This window comes from Orcinus orca, chromosome 8 (assembly GCF_937001465.1).
Source record: "Orcinus orca chromosome 8, mOrcOrc1.1, whole genome shotgun sequence".
Taxonomy (NCBI): Eukaryota; Metazoa; Chordata; class Mammalia; order Artiodactyla; family Delphinidae; genus Orcinus; species Orcinus orca.
The window spans coordinates 35291266-35309870 of NC_064566.1; the positions used below are offsets into that span (position 1 = coordinate 35291266).

At 40.0% G+C, this 18605-nt stretch overlaps 1 protein-coding gene across 2 annotated transcripts in view; it reads right to left on the bottom strand.

The window, feature by feature from the left end:
* Positions 1 to 18605, bottom strand: part of NELL1 (neural EGFL like 1) — an 868290-nt gene that overhangs the window by 449394 nt on the left and 400291 nt on the right. For both annotated transcript variants that reach the window (XM_004263922.4, XM_004263921.4), the window contains exon 13: positions 12120 to 12245. In XM_004263922.4, the coding sequence (XP_004263970.1) occupies positions 12120 to 12245 (126 nt within the window). The remainder of the gene's footprint in view (positions 1 to 12119; positions 12246 to 18605) is intronic.

An 18605-nucleotide genomic window follows, 5' to 3' on the forward strand; every position in this document is an offset into this window, starting at 1 on the left:
TCTGAGTCTCTGAAGGTAGAAGTCCTTCGTTCCTATCTACCCCTACTCCAGCACTCCCAAGGGCTGTGGCTATGTGCTCTCTAACCTCCCTGTATCTCAAGTCAGATTCCTCACCTGTAAAATAGAGGTAGTAGTAGATAATGTTTGTTGAACAAACACAGAGAGCTCTGTGCTGAGCTCTCTTCCAACCACTTTAGAAATATTATCTAATTTACTCCTCACAAGAGTCTGGGAGAAAGGTATGTCCATTTCCCCAAAGTTGATTCAAGTTGACACTACTAATAAATGCCTGGAGTTGGGGCAGGAACCCAGGTCTGTCTGATTCAGAGCCTTCTGTTTTTCCCACTTCGACCCAGGACACCTCCAGGTTTGCTGTAGATTGACCAACATGGAGATGGATCTATGTCTAAAGCACCACTCACCCTATTATACCTTATTTCTCTTACGCCATCTCCCACTCAACGTCAAAATCAAACCCATTCAGACAGCTCCCTGTGGAAAACACATTCTCTCTACCATGTAGTAATTAATGCCCTTCTTTCTCCCAGCACCAGTGCTCTTTCCCACATCATTTACACTCACACCTCACAATTTAGCACCTATATGCCTTATAAAATTATGCTCCTAAAATGTAAATTGTACGCCCCCCAAAGAGACCATAATTTCCTAGAGGTCAGGAACCATATCTTAAAGAATCACAGAATTAGAAAAGTAGTAGCTTGCGAGATTACGTCTTTTTTTAAATAAGCTGAACTCCTTTCAAAAGAAATCTTATTTGGAATCCCAGCTCCTCTGACTGAAAACTATTGAGCTAATTGATCCTTAATCTTTCAAGGTGCAAAGGAAAATATTGAGACAGTGGCGTTCATTCAGTGAGCTGGTATCCAGGGTAGAACTAGAATCTAAGTTGCCTGATTCTCATCCAGTGGTTGCTTTTCTATGAAAATCCTGGGACTTTTCTGTCTCCCCTCACTTTCTCTCTTTGACTTGGCTACAGTCAAGAAAAAAAAATTGGACAAATTGCCTTGAATCTGGAAACCCTGCCAGAAGAGCTGAAGAAAAACAGGGCAGGTAGAACCTGGCTATCAGATCACCTTCTAGAACCCTCAAAGGACGAAAACAGCATCATAATTGCAAGTGCCCTTCAACTGACATATTGGCCAATCAAATTACACAGAGGGCTTCCCTGGTGGCACAGTGGTTGAGAATCTGCCTGCTAATGCAGGGGACACAGGTTCGAGCCCTGGTCTGGGAGGATCCCACATGCCACGGAGCAACTAGGCCTGTGAGCCACAACTACTGAGCCTGCGCGTCTGGAACTCGTGCTCCGCAGCAAGAGAGGCCGCGATAGTGAGAGGCCCGCGCACCGCGATGAAGAGTGGTCCCCGCTTGCCACAACTAGAGAAAGCCCTCGCACAGAAACGAAGACCCAACACAGCAAAAATAAATCAATTAATTAATAAACTCCTATCCCCAACATCTTCTTTAAAAAAAAAAAAAAAATTACACAGAAACCTGATGAAGCAAAGCCATTGCTTTTAATCTCTTTAGTTCAGACTCCTAATCTATGTCACTAAGGATGAAAGGCATTAGCACAACCAAGTCATAAACATTTTTTAAAATTGAATTTAGTAGAATGACACTTAGGAGATTTTGGAGGAATAAACTCAATGTCATCTTTATCTAGCATTTTCTGTTTTCTAATATTTTAATAACACTTTTCTAAAACTAAAATGTAATACAGTTCACTGCATTGTATTCTATTCCACAGAAAAAAGTGGAAAACACATAAAGTGTAAAGAAAAGATATCACATATAATCTTCCATTCACAGATACTTTCTGATACCTATTTATCTGGGGGAATATTCCCTGCCTCTATTTCTATGTGTTTATGTATATCCGTAGATAATTTTTATTTATTATTTAAATTGGAAAATAGTATACATACTGGTTAGAATTTCATCATACTGTATCATGAGAATTTTCCATTGACACTGAATAGTCTTCTGAATATTATTTTAAAATTCATTGTATTCCAATATATGAATATATTGTGATTTATTCAATCAAACTTTCATTAGTTCATATTTAGGCTGCCTCTAGTTTCTTTTCTTATAAATAATAAGTGGAATAAATGGGCACAATGAAAATCTTCTCACATATGTAACTGTGACTGATTGTTTCTTTAGAATAAGTTGCTGTAAATAAATAGAATTTCTAGGCCTTTTGATACATCCTGTCAAATTAGCCTCAAGAACGTTTGTATCAATTTATATTCTTACCAGCAATGTATGAAAAGGTGCCTGTTTCCTAAACCATTTCCAAAAATGGGTGGTTGACATATATGTAAATAAATATAATATCTATCCATATATCTACACAGAGATAGGCACATACATAAATTTAGTATAAGCATCTAATTGCATTTCTTTTAATTACTCCTACGCTTGAAATAGTTTTCAAGGCTTTGAATAGACAACAGATGCTGTCAGTTGCCTATACAATTATGGATCTATACATACATACATATCATCTCCTTCCTTGACAATACAACCCAAGTATTATAAAGGAAACCGGGACCTGCCCCACCTCAGGGATAAATCTTGATTCAAGGCAATTCTATTTGCTTTTCTAAGGTATAATTTATTAACAGGCATATTAAACAATTTTGGCCAAGGAGACATGAAAACAGATCTGCTAGGGATGGATTTCTGATAAAGTTATCCTTGGTCTTAACAAAGGACTCTAGGAAGGAAATCCTCTTTTCCCTTATGACTTTGGGACATTGTTAAACTGAGATATGATGCATGGGGTTGCCTCAGCCATTCTGAGACCTGGAAGGGAGTCAGATCAAGTTTCAAACTATCACGATGAAAATAGCAAAGTAAAAGGTTAGAAACAATCTATGTCACTGATGATGTCATGGAGCAGCTGAATTAACTAACTCTAGAAACACCGTCCCAGACGTTTTGTTATAAGAGAATAAATTTATCATTTAAGCCGGTAGAGTTGGGTTTTTCTTAAATCATTCTTTAAGCTAAAATCATCTGAACCGATGTACTTACACTGTCTCACTTTATCCTTCAACAACTCCATGAAAGTGTACAGAGGACACTGATGAAGAAGCAGAGAACTTTAATGGTTTTCTAATTTACAAAGTAAAAAGGTGGCACTGCCGAAGCTTGCAACAAGTTGAATTTATACACCAGTTTATACACCAGATTTTAACCATGAGAATTTATAGCTTTCATTTGGCTCAAGAATAAGTAATGTATATTTTCAATACTCTTACATAAAGGAAACATAATCCAAAGATACTTCACTATATCTTAGACAAGTGTGGAAACAGCTAAACATATATGCATTTACCAAATCTTTAAGATGGAAATAAAGAATACATGATAGCTTGCTGGGTTATTAAAGAGAAATGCCCATTCATTGTGTCGACTCAAATGTGGATATAAGCAGGGCTGCAAGGCTGGCCTCAACAGGGTTGTAAGTGCTAAAGCATCCTTAATCAAACCCCTTTATGTGAAAGCTTAATTGTCATTCTGCATGCACAACTCCAACAACGGAGTGTACAGAAATACTAACAAGCCTTTTAGGATGAATTTGAGTCAAAGGCAACACAGTTCTTAATAGGTTTGTGCACAAACACCCTGGGGGCAAGATCCATCGTTTAGGCTAGTTGGTCTGCAGCAGTTAATGTGGTTCAGATCCTCTACAAGATGTGCTGATAAAAAAACAAAAACCGAAAAACCAAACACAAACAAACAAAAACCTCTCAGTTAAACCCAACAAGGAAGCCAAACACCAGACAAATCCTTCATCCTAAAATATCAAGGGATATGCCCTTTGATATCCTCCCTAAGACATATTTCCTGGCTTTCATAAACCTTAGCACTATCTTAACACTACTGTTGCTAAATGGAGTAAGTTTCTGGTCTTTGGCTTTTCCAGGACTACATATGGAAAACTAAAATTGGCCCGGAAAACCAAATATTCTATTAATTTTCACTCCATGAACCCTGTTTAGAGGGGTCTCTCAATTTTTCCCTGTTTTCTCCTTTTGTTAACTTTTTTGTTTTGTTTTGTTTTGTACCTGTGAAAACAGGTGATGGGCAGAGAAGCCCAGTCACAAATTTGTACGTGCAAGTAATGTAGCTTTCTATAATTTCTTCGTTTCAACTTAATGGATGGTTCTGAACTCCTATTCTTCTGCACTAGTGGGGTAGTGAAAATGTCTCAGTCATTTTAAGGATTCTTTGCTTTCATCTGTCTGTGTCATGGTTCTAGGAGATTCCAAGTAATCAAGACACTTGCAGAGAGACATCAGTCTGGTCCTTGGCCCGTGGAACACACAGGTCACCATGGCGATGTCCCATTTATCTTTAAGGGCTCTTTGAGTCATCGTAACAGTCAGGACACAATTGAAGATTCGGGACCTCCCCATGAGACCCTACCTACAGAGCATCCCACAGCCTTTCTCTCCTCAGAGTCTTATACACATCCCAGAAGGCAGCCTTGGAGGCAGAGCCCTTCCCTCCAGAAACCATCCAAATCTCTGCTGTAATTACCTTCTGCCACCATGTCACCCACCACCCATTCAAAGGAATCCTTTTCTAGTCTACAATATAGAGGGCAATTCTTCTCTCTGATTCCAACCCCACCCCAATATTCCCTCCAAACTCTAACCATCTCTGTTCTACAAAGGCAAGAGCTCTCAACCATGACTGCATATTAGAATCACTTGGACGTTTAAACAAAAACACTGAAGCCAGGTCACAACCCCAGACCAAATGAAAATCAAAGCCTCAAGGGGTAGATCCCAGGTATCGATTTTTTAAAATTCATGTCCTAAGTGATTCTAATCTGAGATGAGAGTTGAGACCCTCTGCCCTAAAGGATTAGAATTTTGGAATCCTACTTTGGTACTTTCACATCCCTCCTCTGGAGGGGGAGGAAGGTGACAAAGTCTTTCTAAATAAAGGGAAGAAAAAATGAATATACCAGGCAAACAAATCAAAACAAAAGGCAAATGCCTCCAAAGAACATCAGAGTTTGTAATTGGGTTTTGAAATATCCAAAGGTACAAGTCTTATTTTGACTTTTCTTATTCAATATATCAATATATGTAGTCTGTTATCTTTAATAAAGTGTTTTGCATTCTAAAGCATTTGACAGAGCATTTCCCACTAAAGTAAAAAGTAGTCTACAGGTCTATGACTGGAATTTTATTCTTATGTCTGTATCACCTCTTGACTGAGAGGCAAGTAATTAGAACTTGCACCTTTTATGATGCCAGATAGTCAAAAGTATACCAGAGCAAATGTGTCCGAAACAAGCACATACCATGTGCTTGAAAGGTAAGGATAATCAATGCATAATTTACTTCTGTGCTCAATCAAGGTGGAGGATTTTCTACTTTAGCTCCATTTCATATGGCCCTGCTCAATGAGAAAACATCAGGTATCTCATATTTGAAATGTTCTGTATTTCATCGACCTTAGTAGGAAAACATTTTCCAGAAAACTAGTGTAAAATTTCTTTTACATCTTTTAAACTGTTATCTCACATCTTTCATTATGTGGTACTTAACTTAAACCATTCAATTAATAGACTATTATATCTAACTTTAACTAAGCTTACTTGATTTCAAATACATACTTCCTTCAAGCTCTCTTCCATGCCAGTATCAAAAACCATAAAAAAATCTCTTAGCAAGATAATGGAAATCACATATGATATTTGTTATCTCACTTGTTCCCTTTATTTCTTACCTTTACGGAAAGTTTTTGGCATAAAAATGGGCGCTTACCCACTACTGTCAAGTACCTGTCTTATTGCTGCATGCTTTGATCGTAAATCACAAGTATCCTCCTTTAAAGCTTCCTGAGTATTCAAAGGTAATGTCTTATCAAACAACCTAAACACAGGGAGTTTAACTGGGGATAAATGAAAGTCAGGGACCAATAAATCAAGCAGCTTGACGATTTCAAAAATCAAAGGCTCCAGGGAAGAGGAAAGGACTCCCCAACCTCAATTTTCGATACTCCTCCGGCTTCAAAATTCATAAAAAAGTAAGGGCAACTCAGGGATCTCTTACAGAACAGAAAGTGATTTAGAATCACACACAAATTCCAAGGCCAAAAACTCCCCCAGTGACAAAGGTCCAATGTTTTCGATTTCACCAACAGAAATGTTCCTAGAAAAAAGCATGGAGCCTCATACAAATTACACAGTTATGTCAGGGAACCCCAGCCATCACAGTAATGATTAAGTTATAGCACATTTTAAAATTCTAGGTGACTATTTTCAATGTTGAATCCTCAGAACTTTTATTATCCCGCGAGATACGACTTTTTCACTTTTTAACCAGAAAAAATGTAGGAAAGAGGTAACATTTCTTTTCTGTTTGATATATTGTCTTTCCTCTCCTTTCTCAAAGAACTGTTGTTACAGCATAGAACTGGGAAGGGCAATTTTGGGGATCCTTCTCTGGAACTTGTCAAGGGCCAACACTATAGGATGTGAAATACCCAGTACTTAACTAAACCCCACTAAGACTTTAAAGAGGGATTGATTTGGTAAACTTGGAACATATTTGATGGTGAATGCACATTTGAGTTTTCTCAGCTGAAGATCTTGCCTCACTAACCATGAAATTCCTGGGCAAAGAGGTCATTTGTCACTAATGTCTTTGGCCATATTTCCTAACACTCATGACAGACACTAATTGTATATTGGACACATAAATGAATAAATGAATGAGTGAGTGAGTGAATGAATGAGTGAATCCGTCATTCAATAAATCAACGTACCACCAAAGCTCATATGTCTTCTTTAATTATACGCTCACTCATTTTTGGTTGAATGGAGATTTTCTATATGACTACTAACTTCTAAAATGTTAGCACCAGAGTAAATGACAAACTAAAAAAAAAAAGAGAGAGAAAAATGGCCCAATGTACTTTGAAAACCAACTGAACAGTGGCAGCAGATACTAACTGATTTGGGACAGAGACTAGAATGATCTTTGGAAATAAGAATGTCAATAATGAGAAATGCCATGTCAGGAACTCATGGCAGACAAAAGGATGTCTTCAGGCCTGTCAATTTCTCCTAGCAAATTTCTTCTGGAAACAAAGCATCTGAAAAGACATCTTACAGTGGCAGATATCTGTTATATACCTCATTTATTACACAGACTACTAACCACTTGGGGGAAGAAGTTTTCTTTGCCAATAAAGAAATGACAGAAATTAAAGGTGTGGACCTGCTTATCTTGTAAAGAGCACATTTGACCTGACAGGCTTATTTTTTTCAGGACACCAAGGTAAATGTCAGAGTTCCAGCTTACTATGGAAATGTCTAATGGAGGACCTTGAATCTGGTCTAGAGGAGAAATAACCATCAGGGAGGATGCTCGTCTCTTACCTCTCCTCATTCCCATCAATATTCCATATTCCCATTCACATCTCATCTATATTCCCAAATTTCTACTTTACATGCGCGCTAACATGCCTTGGTAAACTCCAATAGCTCCTCTTGGCTTGCAAAAACATTCCAGATGCTCCACCCTGACAATCAAACACCCTTTTCTTATTGCGTTTTGCTTGAACTTCCATCATAGCACTCAGTACAATGTGTTTAATATCATCATTATTTTTTGAGACTACATTCCCCATCACATTGTGAACTGCGACTAAAAAATAAGGTGACTTTAATCAACAGCTCTTCATGTCAATGGACACAAAATTTGTTAAGAATCTGCTGTATCATTTGCTATGGTATTTATCAGCACCATTCACCAAATACGTCTAATTGTCAAAACTAGGTACATGGTAGGAAGGCCTTTCCTCTTCTCCTTGTAGTTGTTTGAGGACTGGTAACTAGTTATAGTTAGTCAATGAGTTGTAGGTCAAAGGAATTTGGTTAGACTATATTTTGGCTGATACAAGATGCTCTAGGCTCTCTTTTCCCTGTCTTGGTGACTAGCAATGTTCACAATAGCGACTATTCCATCAGCTTATATCCCAAAGTCATTATGATAAGCAGAGCACCACTCCTGTTGACCAGTGAAACACATGAGCAACAAACAAAACCTGATTATTTTAAGTCACTCATATTTGAGGTTGTTACTGCAGAACAGCCTAACCTGACTGATACAAGGGCCATGATAAATGTTTTCACACATATTATTTGATGTTCACAGTAACCTATAGGTACAACCGATATGAGCAATGTTTTACAAGTGAGATTTAGAGAAGTAAACAATTAGCCCAGGGTCAAGCAGCTTTATTCATTCCCTCATTCAATACTTATTGAGCACTGCCCTGTGCCGGGCTATATTCTAAGTAGCCAAGGTAGAACTGTCCTAAGGCAGAACAAGCCTGTTGAATAAAAAAAAAAACAAAGTCAAAAGTCTGGGTGGCCACCTCCTAAAGGACAAGGATGGAAATGGTACAAGATAAAGTCAGAGAGGCAGAAAGGAAAAAAGTCACATAGGGTTTTAAATCAAAATAAGGAGAATTAATTTGATTTTCTGAGAAATGGAAAACTACAAGAGATCTTTAGAAAGTCCTGGTTTTACAAGTTTGCCCTCATCACTCTGTGAATAGAGAGTTACAGTAGAGCAAGCCTGGAGCCGCAGGTCCAGAATGGTAATCACTGAGGATGTCTCGTAGTTTGGTAGTAGAGGATATGGACGGAAATGGATGAAGTGGACGGACTTAGGACAGTGTGTGGAGGGTAGATTCAACAAGTCTGACGAACAGACTGAAAGTGGAGGGACAAGAGAAGGAAGGCAATCAAGTATCACCCGTAGCTTCCTGGCTTGAAAAACTAGATAGATGGTGCTTTCATTTGCTGAGATGCAGAAAATTGGAAGAGGAGGAGGTTTGCAGAGGTGGAAGGAAATCCAGAGTTCTATCTCATACATGTTAATATGAAATGCCTATTAAATACCTATGTGTAGATGTCAAGTTGAATATATGATTCAGAAGCTCAGGAGAAAGACTGGAACTGGATAGAAATTTAGGAGTTATTAACATAGAGATGCTGTAATGTCATAATACTGAATGGAGGCATCTGAAAAGACGACATGGATGAACAAGAAGAAAAGGTCCAGGGCAGGGCTCTACAGTACTGTAACCTTTAAGATATCAGCAGAGGGAGAAGAATAGCTAGGGACACTGGGAAGGTGTGACCAGTGACATAGAAGGAAAATCAGGAAATACATTGTCTCAGAAGTGAATAAAAGAATGTGCTTAAAAAAGGAAGATGTAGTCAGCTTTGCTAAATGCTGCTGAGAGGTCACAAGAGGTAAGAAGGTTAGACTGAACAAAATGGAGCTCATGGTTGACCTTGATAAATGTACTCTCTGTCGAATGGTGCATCTGGAAGACTTAGTGGGAGTGGATGAAGAGGGTGTGTGAGGCAAGTACATGTAAGGAAGGCAGTAACCCCTGACGATGCAATTAAGATGTCTGCTAGGAACAGAAGCAGAAAAATGGGCAGTATATAAGAAGAATTCTGGGATCAATGGAAGTTTTTTTTTTTAAGAAAAATATCTTATCCCCAATTCTATGCCTATGGGGGCAGTCCAAAAGCCCTCACTGAGATTTCTGACACTCCTGAGAGGAGGCCGTGGTGACTGTGATTGTTGCATTCATGTCTGTATAAGTGTACTTTGGGTGGCAGGGAAAGGATCGGAATGGTTACCTCTGCCCCTGAGGTCACGATATCCTATACACACATGTACCATTTCCCTCACTGTCCCTCATGTTAACCTGCATTCATTGGGGTCAGAATGGGGAGGGTCTCACCCAGTCTTCAAGGTGGCAGATTTTGCTGAAAGTTAGAGGGGCATGAGGAAGACTCGCCCTGCATACTGTACAGCAAAACCACCACAACAAAACCCCTCACACTAAATATTCCTACCCTTAAAAGTCCTTTCAGCCATCCTTTCACTGAGCAGTTTTCGTTGACCCCTGTCCTCCACAGCACCCAGCCTTCTGCTCTCTGGCTGGTTCCTCTCTCCTCCCTCTTTTATTTCTCTCTTTTGTTCTAACTTTTCTATTCTCTCTCAGACAAAATACATGCACAAACAAAACAAAAAGTTTCCCTGCAGAACTACTTACTCTTTGTTTTTTTTGGATGGTGTACCCACTGATAATCATACACTTGCCTTTTACTCCAAACAACACATTTCTCTTTCTAAAAGTAACTCTGGAGCTAGTTCTTAAAATACTACATTTTCCATCTGGTTGCATATATACTGTACAAACTACCAGGCAGAGCACCTGTCCTTAAGAGGCTTTCAACAAGCACCAGCTCTTGTCTTCCTCCTTCAGTGAAGAAAATAAGAGCAGAGGTGCTACGTATTCTGATATAATTTCAACAAGGCCTTTCCACCCAGAAGTGCCTTAATCAGGTCTGAGTTGCATGATACGGTGCCTCTGTGTTGGGAGATGATCCACTGCCTTTGCCTCATGTTAGGGTTAACATAAGTCAGGACCTGGACAGACCACTGAGAACAGAACAAGACTCATCTGTAATATCACAGATTTTTAGACTATATTTGTTTACAGGTCCAAAAGAGTTTTGCCCCCTTAAAATGTTTGGATCACAGCATAATGTTTATGAAGTCTCTTTTTTCTCTGGGAATTTTGTAATAATACATAAAAGACAGGTAAACAATATTTGGTCTACTGCAGGAGTCAGAATCTTGCATCAATCTGAAATCCTTTAGCCAAAGAACAGTAATGTAAAAATTTACAACAATCAATGGCAAAAGTATTTGGACATACAAACATGCTTCTCAAACTTTTATAACTTTTTACACCTCTGAAAAGGCCATTCAAAATAAAATATACTGGGGCTTCCCTGGTGGCGCAGTGGTTAAGAATCCACCTGCCAATGCAGGGGACATGGGTTCGAGCCCAGGAAGATCCCATATACCGCGGAGCAACTAAGCCCGTGTGCCACAACTACTGAGCCCACGTGCCACAACTACTGAAGCCCACACGCCTACAGCCCATGCTCCACAACAAGAGAAGCCACCGCAATGAGAAGCCCACATACCGCAACGAAGAGTAGCCCCCACTCGCCACAACTAAAAGCAAGCCCACGTGCAGCAATGAGGACCTAATGCAGCGAAAAATAAATTAATTAATTAATTTTTAAAAAATTAAAATAAAATAAAATATATTAAGAGTGGAATTCCACTGTGAGTGAAAATAAATTTAAAAATTTTTAAATGAATTAATTTAAAAAGAAATCATTTTTTATATATCAGTCATTAGGACAAAGAGAAAGATGCCAAGAGTCAGAGAAATACACAGCATGACTGAAATCTTGTATTCAGGGAGCACCTTCCTTATAGGTTACAGATTGGGCATTTAAAGACATTTCATCCAAGAGAAGAAAGACTCAGAATCTTCTACCACCCTTAACCAATTTACTGTTCCTGTCTCTGTGTTCGTGATTTGAATGATAATGGAACCCCAAACCAAATGCCCACCAAGCCAGCACTGCTCACACAGAGGCAGTGACCACCATCCATGGAGTTCCAGTTTTGTATTCACAGCCCAGTGATAAAGGGAAGAAGAGGGACAAAACTGACAATAAGCATATGTCAGTGAAAAGTCTTGACTGGGTCCCATATACCCAATCCGTGCCCACCAGATACTCTCACTCCTGCTTTAAATTTAACCTCCTATCTTTCCCAACGAGAACAAAGTACATTTTCTCACATAAAAACACATTTCACCTTGATGGAAGGAAAACAGTTTGATACTTTTCTCAATTTGGAACTGATGTCTCTCTCTAAGTCCTTCAGTGTTACCATAGGCAACTGGGTCTTCAATTTCAAATCATATACCCATGCACGCACGCGCACACACAGAGACAGAAATACTGGGAGTGGAAATAAATTAGGCAGACAAAATTTCTCTTATTATCACTTCATTCCTAAAAAGTTGATGATAAGATAATGCAAAAGAAGAACTACTTAGTTGAAAATAGTACTTAGTGTACTTAGAGCTAAATGTAATGACATAGATACGGCACAGAGAAGGACTGAATCAGAAAAGCAACATTGCTTCTTAATGCTCACCGGTACAAGAGAAGTCATCCACGCGAATGTATCCTGGGACACAGTCACAGCGATATAACCCAGGCAAGTTGACACACACAGTGTTGGCATGACAGTAATGCATCTTAGCCGCACACTCATCAATATCTGAAGGAGAAAAAAAAGAAGCAATATCACGGTTAGTCACATGGTTGAACCGGAATGTAATCATCTTACAATGAAATTAGAAAAAGCGAATGCCCATTGAAGCCAAGAGAAAAAGCAAGATGTGTTAAACACAAAAGCTTAAGTACAAATTCAGCTGATGCAGAAGATCCCATCTTAAACTGAAAATATTTCTAGAAAGATGCATGGTGGGACACAACAGTGAAGAACCTAAGTATGAAGACTGAATATGTTATTAGTAATCTCTAACCAAGAAAGATGCTTGTTTTAAATGTCCAAAATCAAGAAGGAGTTCTGTGTCCAGGCATTGATACCAACGAATATTTATTAGGTGTCCACTGTACATGGTGTTGCTTTTATCAGAGAGAGAAAGGGAATCGAGCCCCTCTCTGCTTGTTTTTCTTACTAACACATGCTTTAATCCATCTGTTACAAAATGATGGTGTAGCCACTTTCTCCCACGTTGTACTGTGAATACAGACTGCAGCTACTGTCTAATGCAAATTAATGTCTTTCACCCCTTAACCTGGAGATGCATCCCATGTCAAAGAATAATGGGCTGATTCAACAAAAAAGATCTTTTCTCTTTGGAATGGAGATCAGAGCACCACCTGCTTTCTCATAAAAAGTTCATGGTAAGAATTAAGATAACCTACAACCTTAAGTAAAGAGTTTAGTATTTTCTGGAATTTATGTTTTCAAAAATGGCTTCACAGCAACCTACAGATTCAATGCAATCCCTATCAAACTACCAATGGCATTTTTCACAGAACTACAACAAAAAAATTCACAATTTGTATGGAAACACAAAAGACCCTGAATAGCCAAAGCAATCTTGAGAAAGAAAAATGGAGCTGGAGGAATCAGGCTCCCAGACTTCAGACTATACTACAAAGCTACAGTCATCAAGACAGTATGGTACTGGCACAAAAACAGAAACATAGATCAACTGAACAGGACAGAAAGCCCAGAGATAAACCCACACACATATGGTCACCTTATCTTTGATAAAGGAGGCAAGAATATACAATGGAGAAAAGACAGCCTCTTCAATAAGTGGTGCTGGGAAAACTGGACAGCTTCATATAATAGAATGAAATTAGAACACTCCCTACCACCATACACAAAAATAAACTCAAAATGGATTAAAGACCTAAATGAAAGGCCGGACACTATAAAACTCTTAGAGGAAAACATAGGCAGAACACTCTATGACATAAATCACAGCAAGATCCTTTTTGACCCACCTCCTAGAGAAATGGAAATAAAAACAAAAATAAACAAATGGGACCTAATGAAACTTCAAAGCTTTTGCACAGCAAAGGAAACCATAAACAAGACAAAAAGACAACCCTCAGAATGGGAGAAAATATTTGCAAACGAACCAACTGACAAAGGATTAATCTCCAAAATATACAAAGCAGCTCATGCAGCTCAATATCAAAAAAACAAACAACCCAATCCAAAAATGGGCAGAAGACCTAAATAGACATTTCTCCAAAGAAGGTATCAGATTACCAACAAATACATGAAAGGATGCTCAACATCACTAATTATTAGAGAAATGCAAATCAAAACTACAATGACATATCACCTCACACTGGTCAGAATGGCCATCATCAAAAAATCTACAAACAATAAATGCTGGAGAGGGTGTGGAGAAAAGGGACTCTCTTGCACTGTTGGTAAGAATGTAAATTGATACAGCCACTATGGAGAACAGTTTGGAGATTCCTTAAGAAACTAAAAATAGAACTCCCATATGACCCAGCAATCCCACTACTGGGCATATACCCTGAGAAAACCATAATTCAAAAAGAGACATGTACCACAATGTTCACTGCAGCTCTATTTACAATAGCCAGGACATGGAAGCAACCTAAGTGTCCATCAACAGATGAATGGATAAAGAAGATGTGGCACATATATACAATGGAATATTACTCGGCCATAAAAAGAAATTTTGCTTTACAGAAGAGTGGATATCATGAAAGTCAAGAGGAAAAATGTTTCAAGAAAGTAGTAATGGTCAGTTTTGTCACGTGATGCTGAGAAAGTTGAATAAGATAGGAAGAGAATTAACCATTGGATTTGGCAAGAAGTTCACTGCTGCCCTTGGCCTGGTAAGAGTAGTTTGGGGAAAGTGGCTGGCAAAGCCTGACTGGAGTCAATTAAAGAAAGAATGAAAGATGAAGGAGACAGAGAAACAAGGCAAACTTTTTGAGATATTTTGTCATCAAGAGAAGAAAAATTGAAGCAGTAGCTCTAGGGAGACTCGATGATGAAAGACAGTCTTGTTTAAAGACTCTCTCGTGATGGAAAAGATCACAGTGAGTTTACACGCCATTGGGAATGATTCAACACTAGTGAAGAAAATTGACAGTATAGAAGAGAGAACAGATCTTTGCAGAAGTCAAGTCCTGGGGAGACAAGAGGAGTTGTGTTCCAGTCCACAGATGGAGGAAGTCATCTTTAGAACAAGAATGAAACCAAGAGATAAGGGAAGAGGTGGAGATAAGTTGGCATATTGGGTGGTGGAAAGATGAAGTAGTTCTCCTTTACTTGTTTTTTTATTTCCTCAGTGAAACGAGAAGAAAGAGAACTAGGAGAGGAAGGAGGTATCGGATGTTTAAGGAAAGGGGAAAAGTTATGAAATAATCATTTTGGAAAGAAGGAAAGAGAATTTACTATAGAGTATACCAGGTGGCTGCAGAGGCATGTGTGATTTGTGGCCATAAATATTAAGTGAGAGCAGTCAGCATGGCCATGTGTTTTTTTTTCCTGTCTCATCCAGATATCTGGGGTAGGGGCAGGGTACTTGGAAAGTTAGGTGTACCCAGAGATGAGTTTTTAAACAAACAGGATGGGTAAAAAGAGAAATAAGGGAACTGAGGTTGCAAAAAAGAAGAGCTGATGATAATGAGATGCCAAGGAACCTCAGCTATTAAGGACAGAAGTGACGACAGTAACACGGATGTAGACAGTTGAAATGTACTGCCCAGATCTCTCCTCACAACTGAAGAACTTATTCCCCCAGCTGCCTGAAGTACCGCCTGCTAACGATCTTCAGCTGTTAGCCTTTTAGGAAAACTGTCCTTGACTGAATCGAGCTGCCTTATCCTTAGTTACACTGCTGTCCTCAGGACAACCTTCAATGGAGGCTGGTTCTCCTTTACCCCAACTCAAGATAAGTGTAAAGGACTATCCCAGGTTCAGAGAACTCATTGCGATGAGCTAAATCCGCCCTCTGCCCAATCCTGTATCTTTCCCTTCCCCCATATATGTTCACCCCTACAGCACTCCCTAACAAACTTCCTGCATGCCAGTCTCCATCTCAGAGTTTGCTTCCTAAGTGAACCCTAACTGCAGCAGGAATCCTGATGGAGGCAAGGAACTATGCCAGTGAGAGCACTGGAGCGTGTGAGCTGGAAAGCTAGGAGATGGAGTTATAGAGTAATGTGCTTGACATTAAGAGTTCAAAGGTGATTTCGTTGATTACAAGGTCTTTCATATGACTATGTGAGAGTAGAAGAATCGATCATTGTAAGTGAGAGACTAGGACACCAAGAGAAGCCAGGTATAGGAGGCGGCTAGTCAGCATTAGTGCTGTTCATCCAGTATTACCAGTTTTCCTCTTCCTGGGCACATAATACAACTGTACTTCCCCATCCTCTTCAAAACTAAGCATGGCTATATGACAAAGCATGAATCTGAGCAGGGGCATACCACCCCGGGGTGGAAAGATTAAGGGCTAGCATCAGGCTTAACGCATTTCCTTCTTTCTTTTTTTGGAAAGTATGGGAGCACAGAGATGAAGTCTCTTTCAGCCTGGCTCCCTGAATGAGCAGCAGGTCACCAGACCAGCATGATGGACACGTTTCATGACCTAGAAATATGCTTTTGTTAGTTTAAGCCACTGAGCCTACTCTGACTAGTACAAAGAATGACCATGAGAAACATCTCAAAGAAGATCATTAAGCTTGACCTTGAAAGATGAACAGAAATTCAGCTTAGAGATTGGAGGTGAGGAAACAGAAGGGAAACTACAGGGGCTAAACTTTTTGTCATTGCAGAGTTAGAAAGGGAGAGGACCATTTAGTCTGTACGTTCAAAGAACACTAATTAGCCCTCTACTACACTTTGAGGCAGAGTGATGAACAAAACTCCATCATGGACCTCAGAGCCTGGCAAGACACTGAGCAGAACTTATATGTTCTACCGATAATGTGAGATCAATTCATGGGGATTTGACCTAGTCTGAGAGGTTCAGAGAAGGATTCTCTACGGAAGTGATTGCTCCCCAAGAAGGGGAGGTGAATAACATACCAGATAGAGAAGAATAAGAAGAATTCGTTAGAGGAGGGAACTTTGCCTAGTTGAAGAGAAACTGGAAAGATGAGCTTGGGCCACAACCTGCTGGGCCCTGGAGGCCACGTAAAGGAGCCTGGGCTTTAATCACGGTGGTGACACAGTCCAATTTCTGTTCTCAAAATATCACTCGGCTGTAGTGAAGAGAGTGGATTGGAGCAGGGCCAGCTGAAGGCTAAGTCACACTGGTATTTTACTCACAGAGATGCAGCCACACTGAACTCATTCTGTACTGCCAGGATGCCCAGCCATTTTTTAAGATGAGAAACTAGTCAGGACTTGCCTCAGAGGCAATTCAATCTTCCACCCATGGGCCACAGCTGCCAACCAGGCTGCTGATGGCAATGACTGTTTCTCTGTCATGGACCCCTGTCAGCTCCTCCCAGAGAGAAACTCCTGACTCATCTCCCTCAGGCCACTGCATAACTGCTGAGAGCTGTCTGCCTCATCTAGATTTGAAGGAGTTACTTGGCCATAACAAGTTTATTTTGATTCAAACAGCTAAGCTATCTCCTTGTTTCATAGGATGCCAAGGCCCTGAGTAAAAATATTTTCAAAAATCAGAAAGGGGATGCTAGGAAACCCCAGAGAGAATTTCTCACATAGGTTTATCCAACCCTTGCTCTCTGCGAGCCACCTAGGACCCCATGGCCACACATCCCTGCCGCTCTGCTGATGTGTCTTTGAGTTGCTTTTGTTTTCAATTCATACCATTGGTAATTCCAGCCCTTGCATATCTAATAATGCTCTGGTACCAGTCCAGAAAGAGGAAGAACCAAAGTAAGGCAGAAAAGTTGACAAATGTACCAGGAAATTAAACTGTCACAACCTTATCTTTGTTGCTTATCTTCTATCACACAAACAGCAGATATAAAAATCAGTTCCTGGTAAAAATGAGGGTAGGGAGAGAAAAAGTGTTTAGAGTCATCGGTTAGGTCCCTTGAGACAAGAGGATGGAAGAAAGTAAGGAACTGACAATTCCCCTAGTTTGAGGATGGGGACAGAGGATGGAGGGGAGACACATCTGCCTAAGAAAGATTGCCTCTCCATCCTCAGGGGAAGGCACAAGCCTGGAGACAGTTTCAAGAGGATTCAAGAGTGCTTCACAAGCAAGTCTGGTTATGCAGAGAATCAAAACAGAATTAACATCTTCAGAGACCTGGGATATCCTGAGAAAATCTTGAGACATAGAAAACAACTGAGATTTTTCAAAACGAGCCTAGGACAAATGCTTTTTGTTCACAGACAAAAGATCCTAAAAGGTCATGAATAGTTACCCCAAAAAAAGAAAGAAAAAAACAAACAGAACTCCCCAATTAAAGAATGACCTGATGCTCAGAGAGAGAAACTGAGTGAGCCCAAAGCAATGAGGGTTTTTTTTCTTTTTTTTAATATATACATTTATTTATTTATTTTTGGCTGCATTGGGTCTTCGTTGCTGCGTGCGGGCTTTCTCTAGTTGCAGCGAGCGGGGGCTACTCTTCGATGCGGTGCACGGGCTTCTCATTGCAGTGGCTTCTCTTTGTTGCAGAGCACGGGCTCTACGCGCACGGGCTTGTAGTTGTGACATGCGGGCTCAGTAGTTGTGGCTCGCAGGCTCTAGAGTGCAGGCTCACTAGTTGTGGCGCACGGGCTTAGTTGCTCCACGGCAGGCATGTGGGATCTTCCTGGACCAGGGCTCAAACCCGTGTCCCGTGCATTGTCAGGTGATTCTTAACCACTGTGCCACCAGGGAAGTCCCACAATGAGGTTTTTAAATATAAACCTGAAAAGCCATCTGACTTTTGCCCAAGTGGTGATGGTGCTTTGCCTAAAGCAGGTCCCTCTCTCAAGCAATGGTCCTTTCCAGTCTCATATTTACCCAAAAGCCAGAAGGCAAGAAGAGGCAATGTCTGAGACTGAACTTCAAAGGAGAAGTTGAACACACTGAAGGCCAGGCTCAATCTAAAGGTTTGGATCAGTCTAGCAAGAATT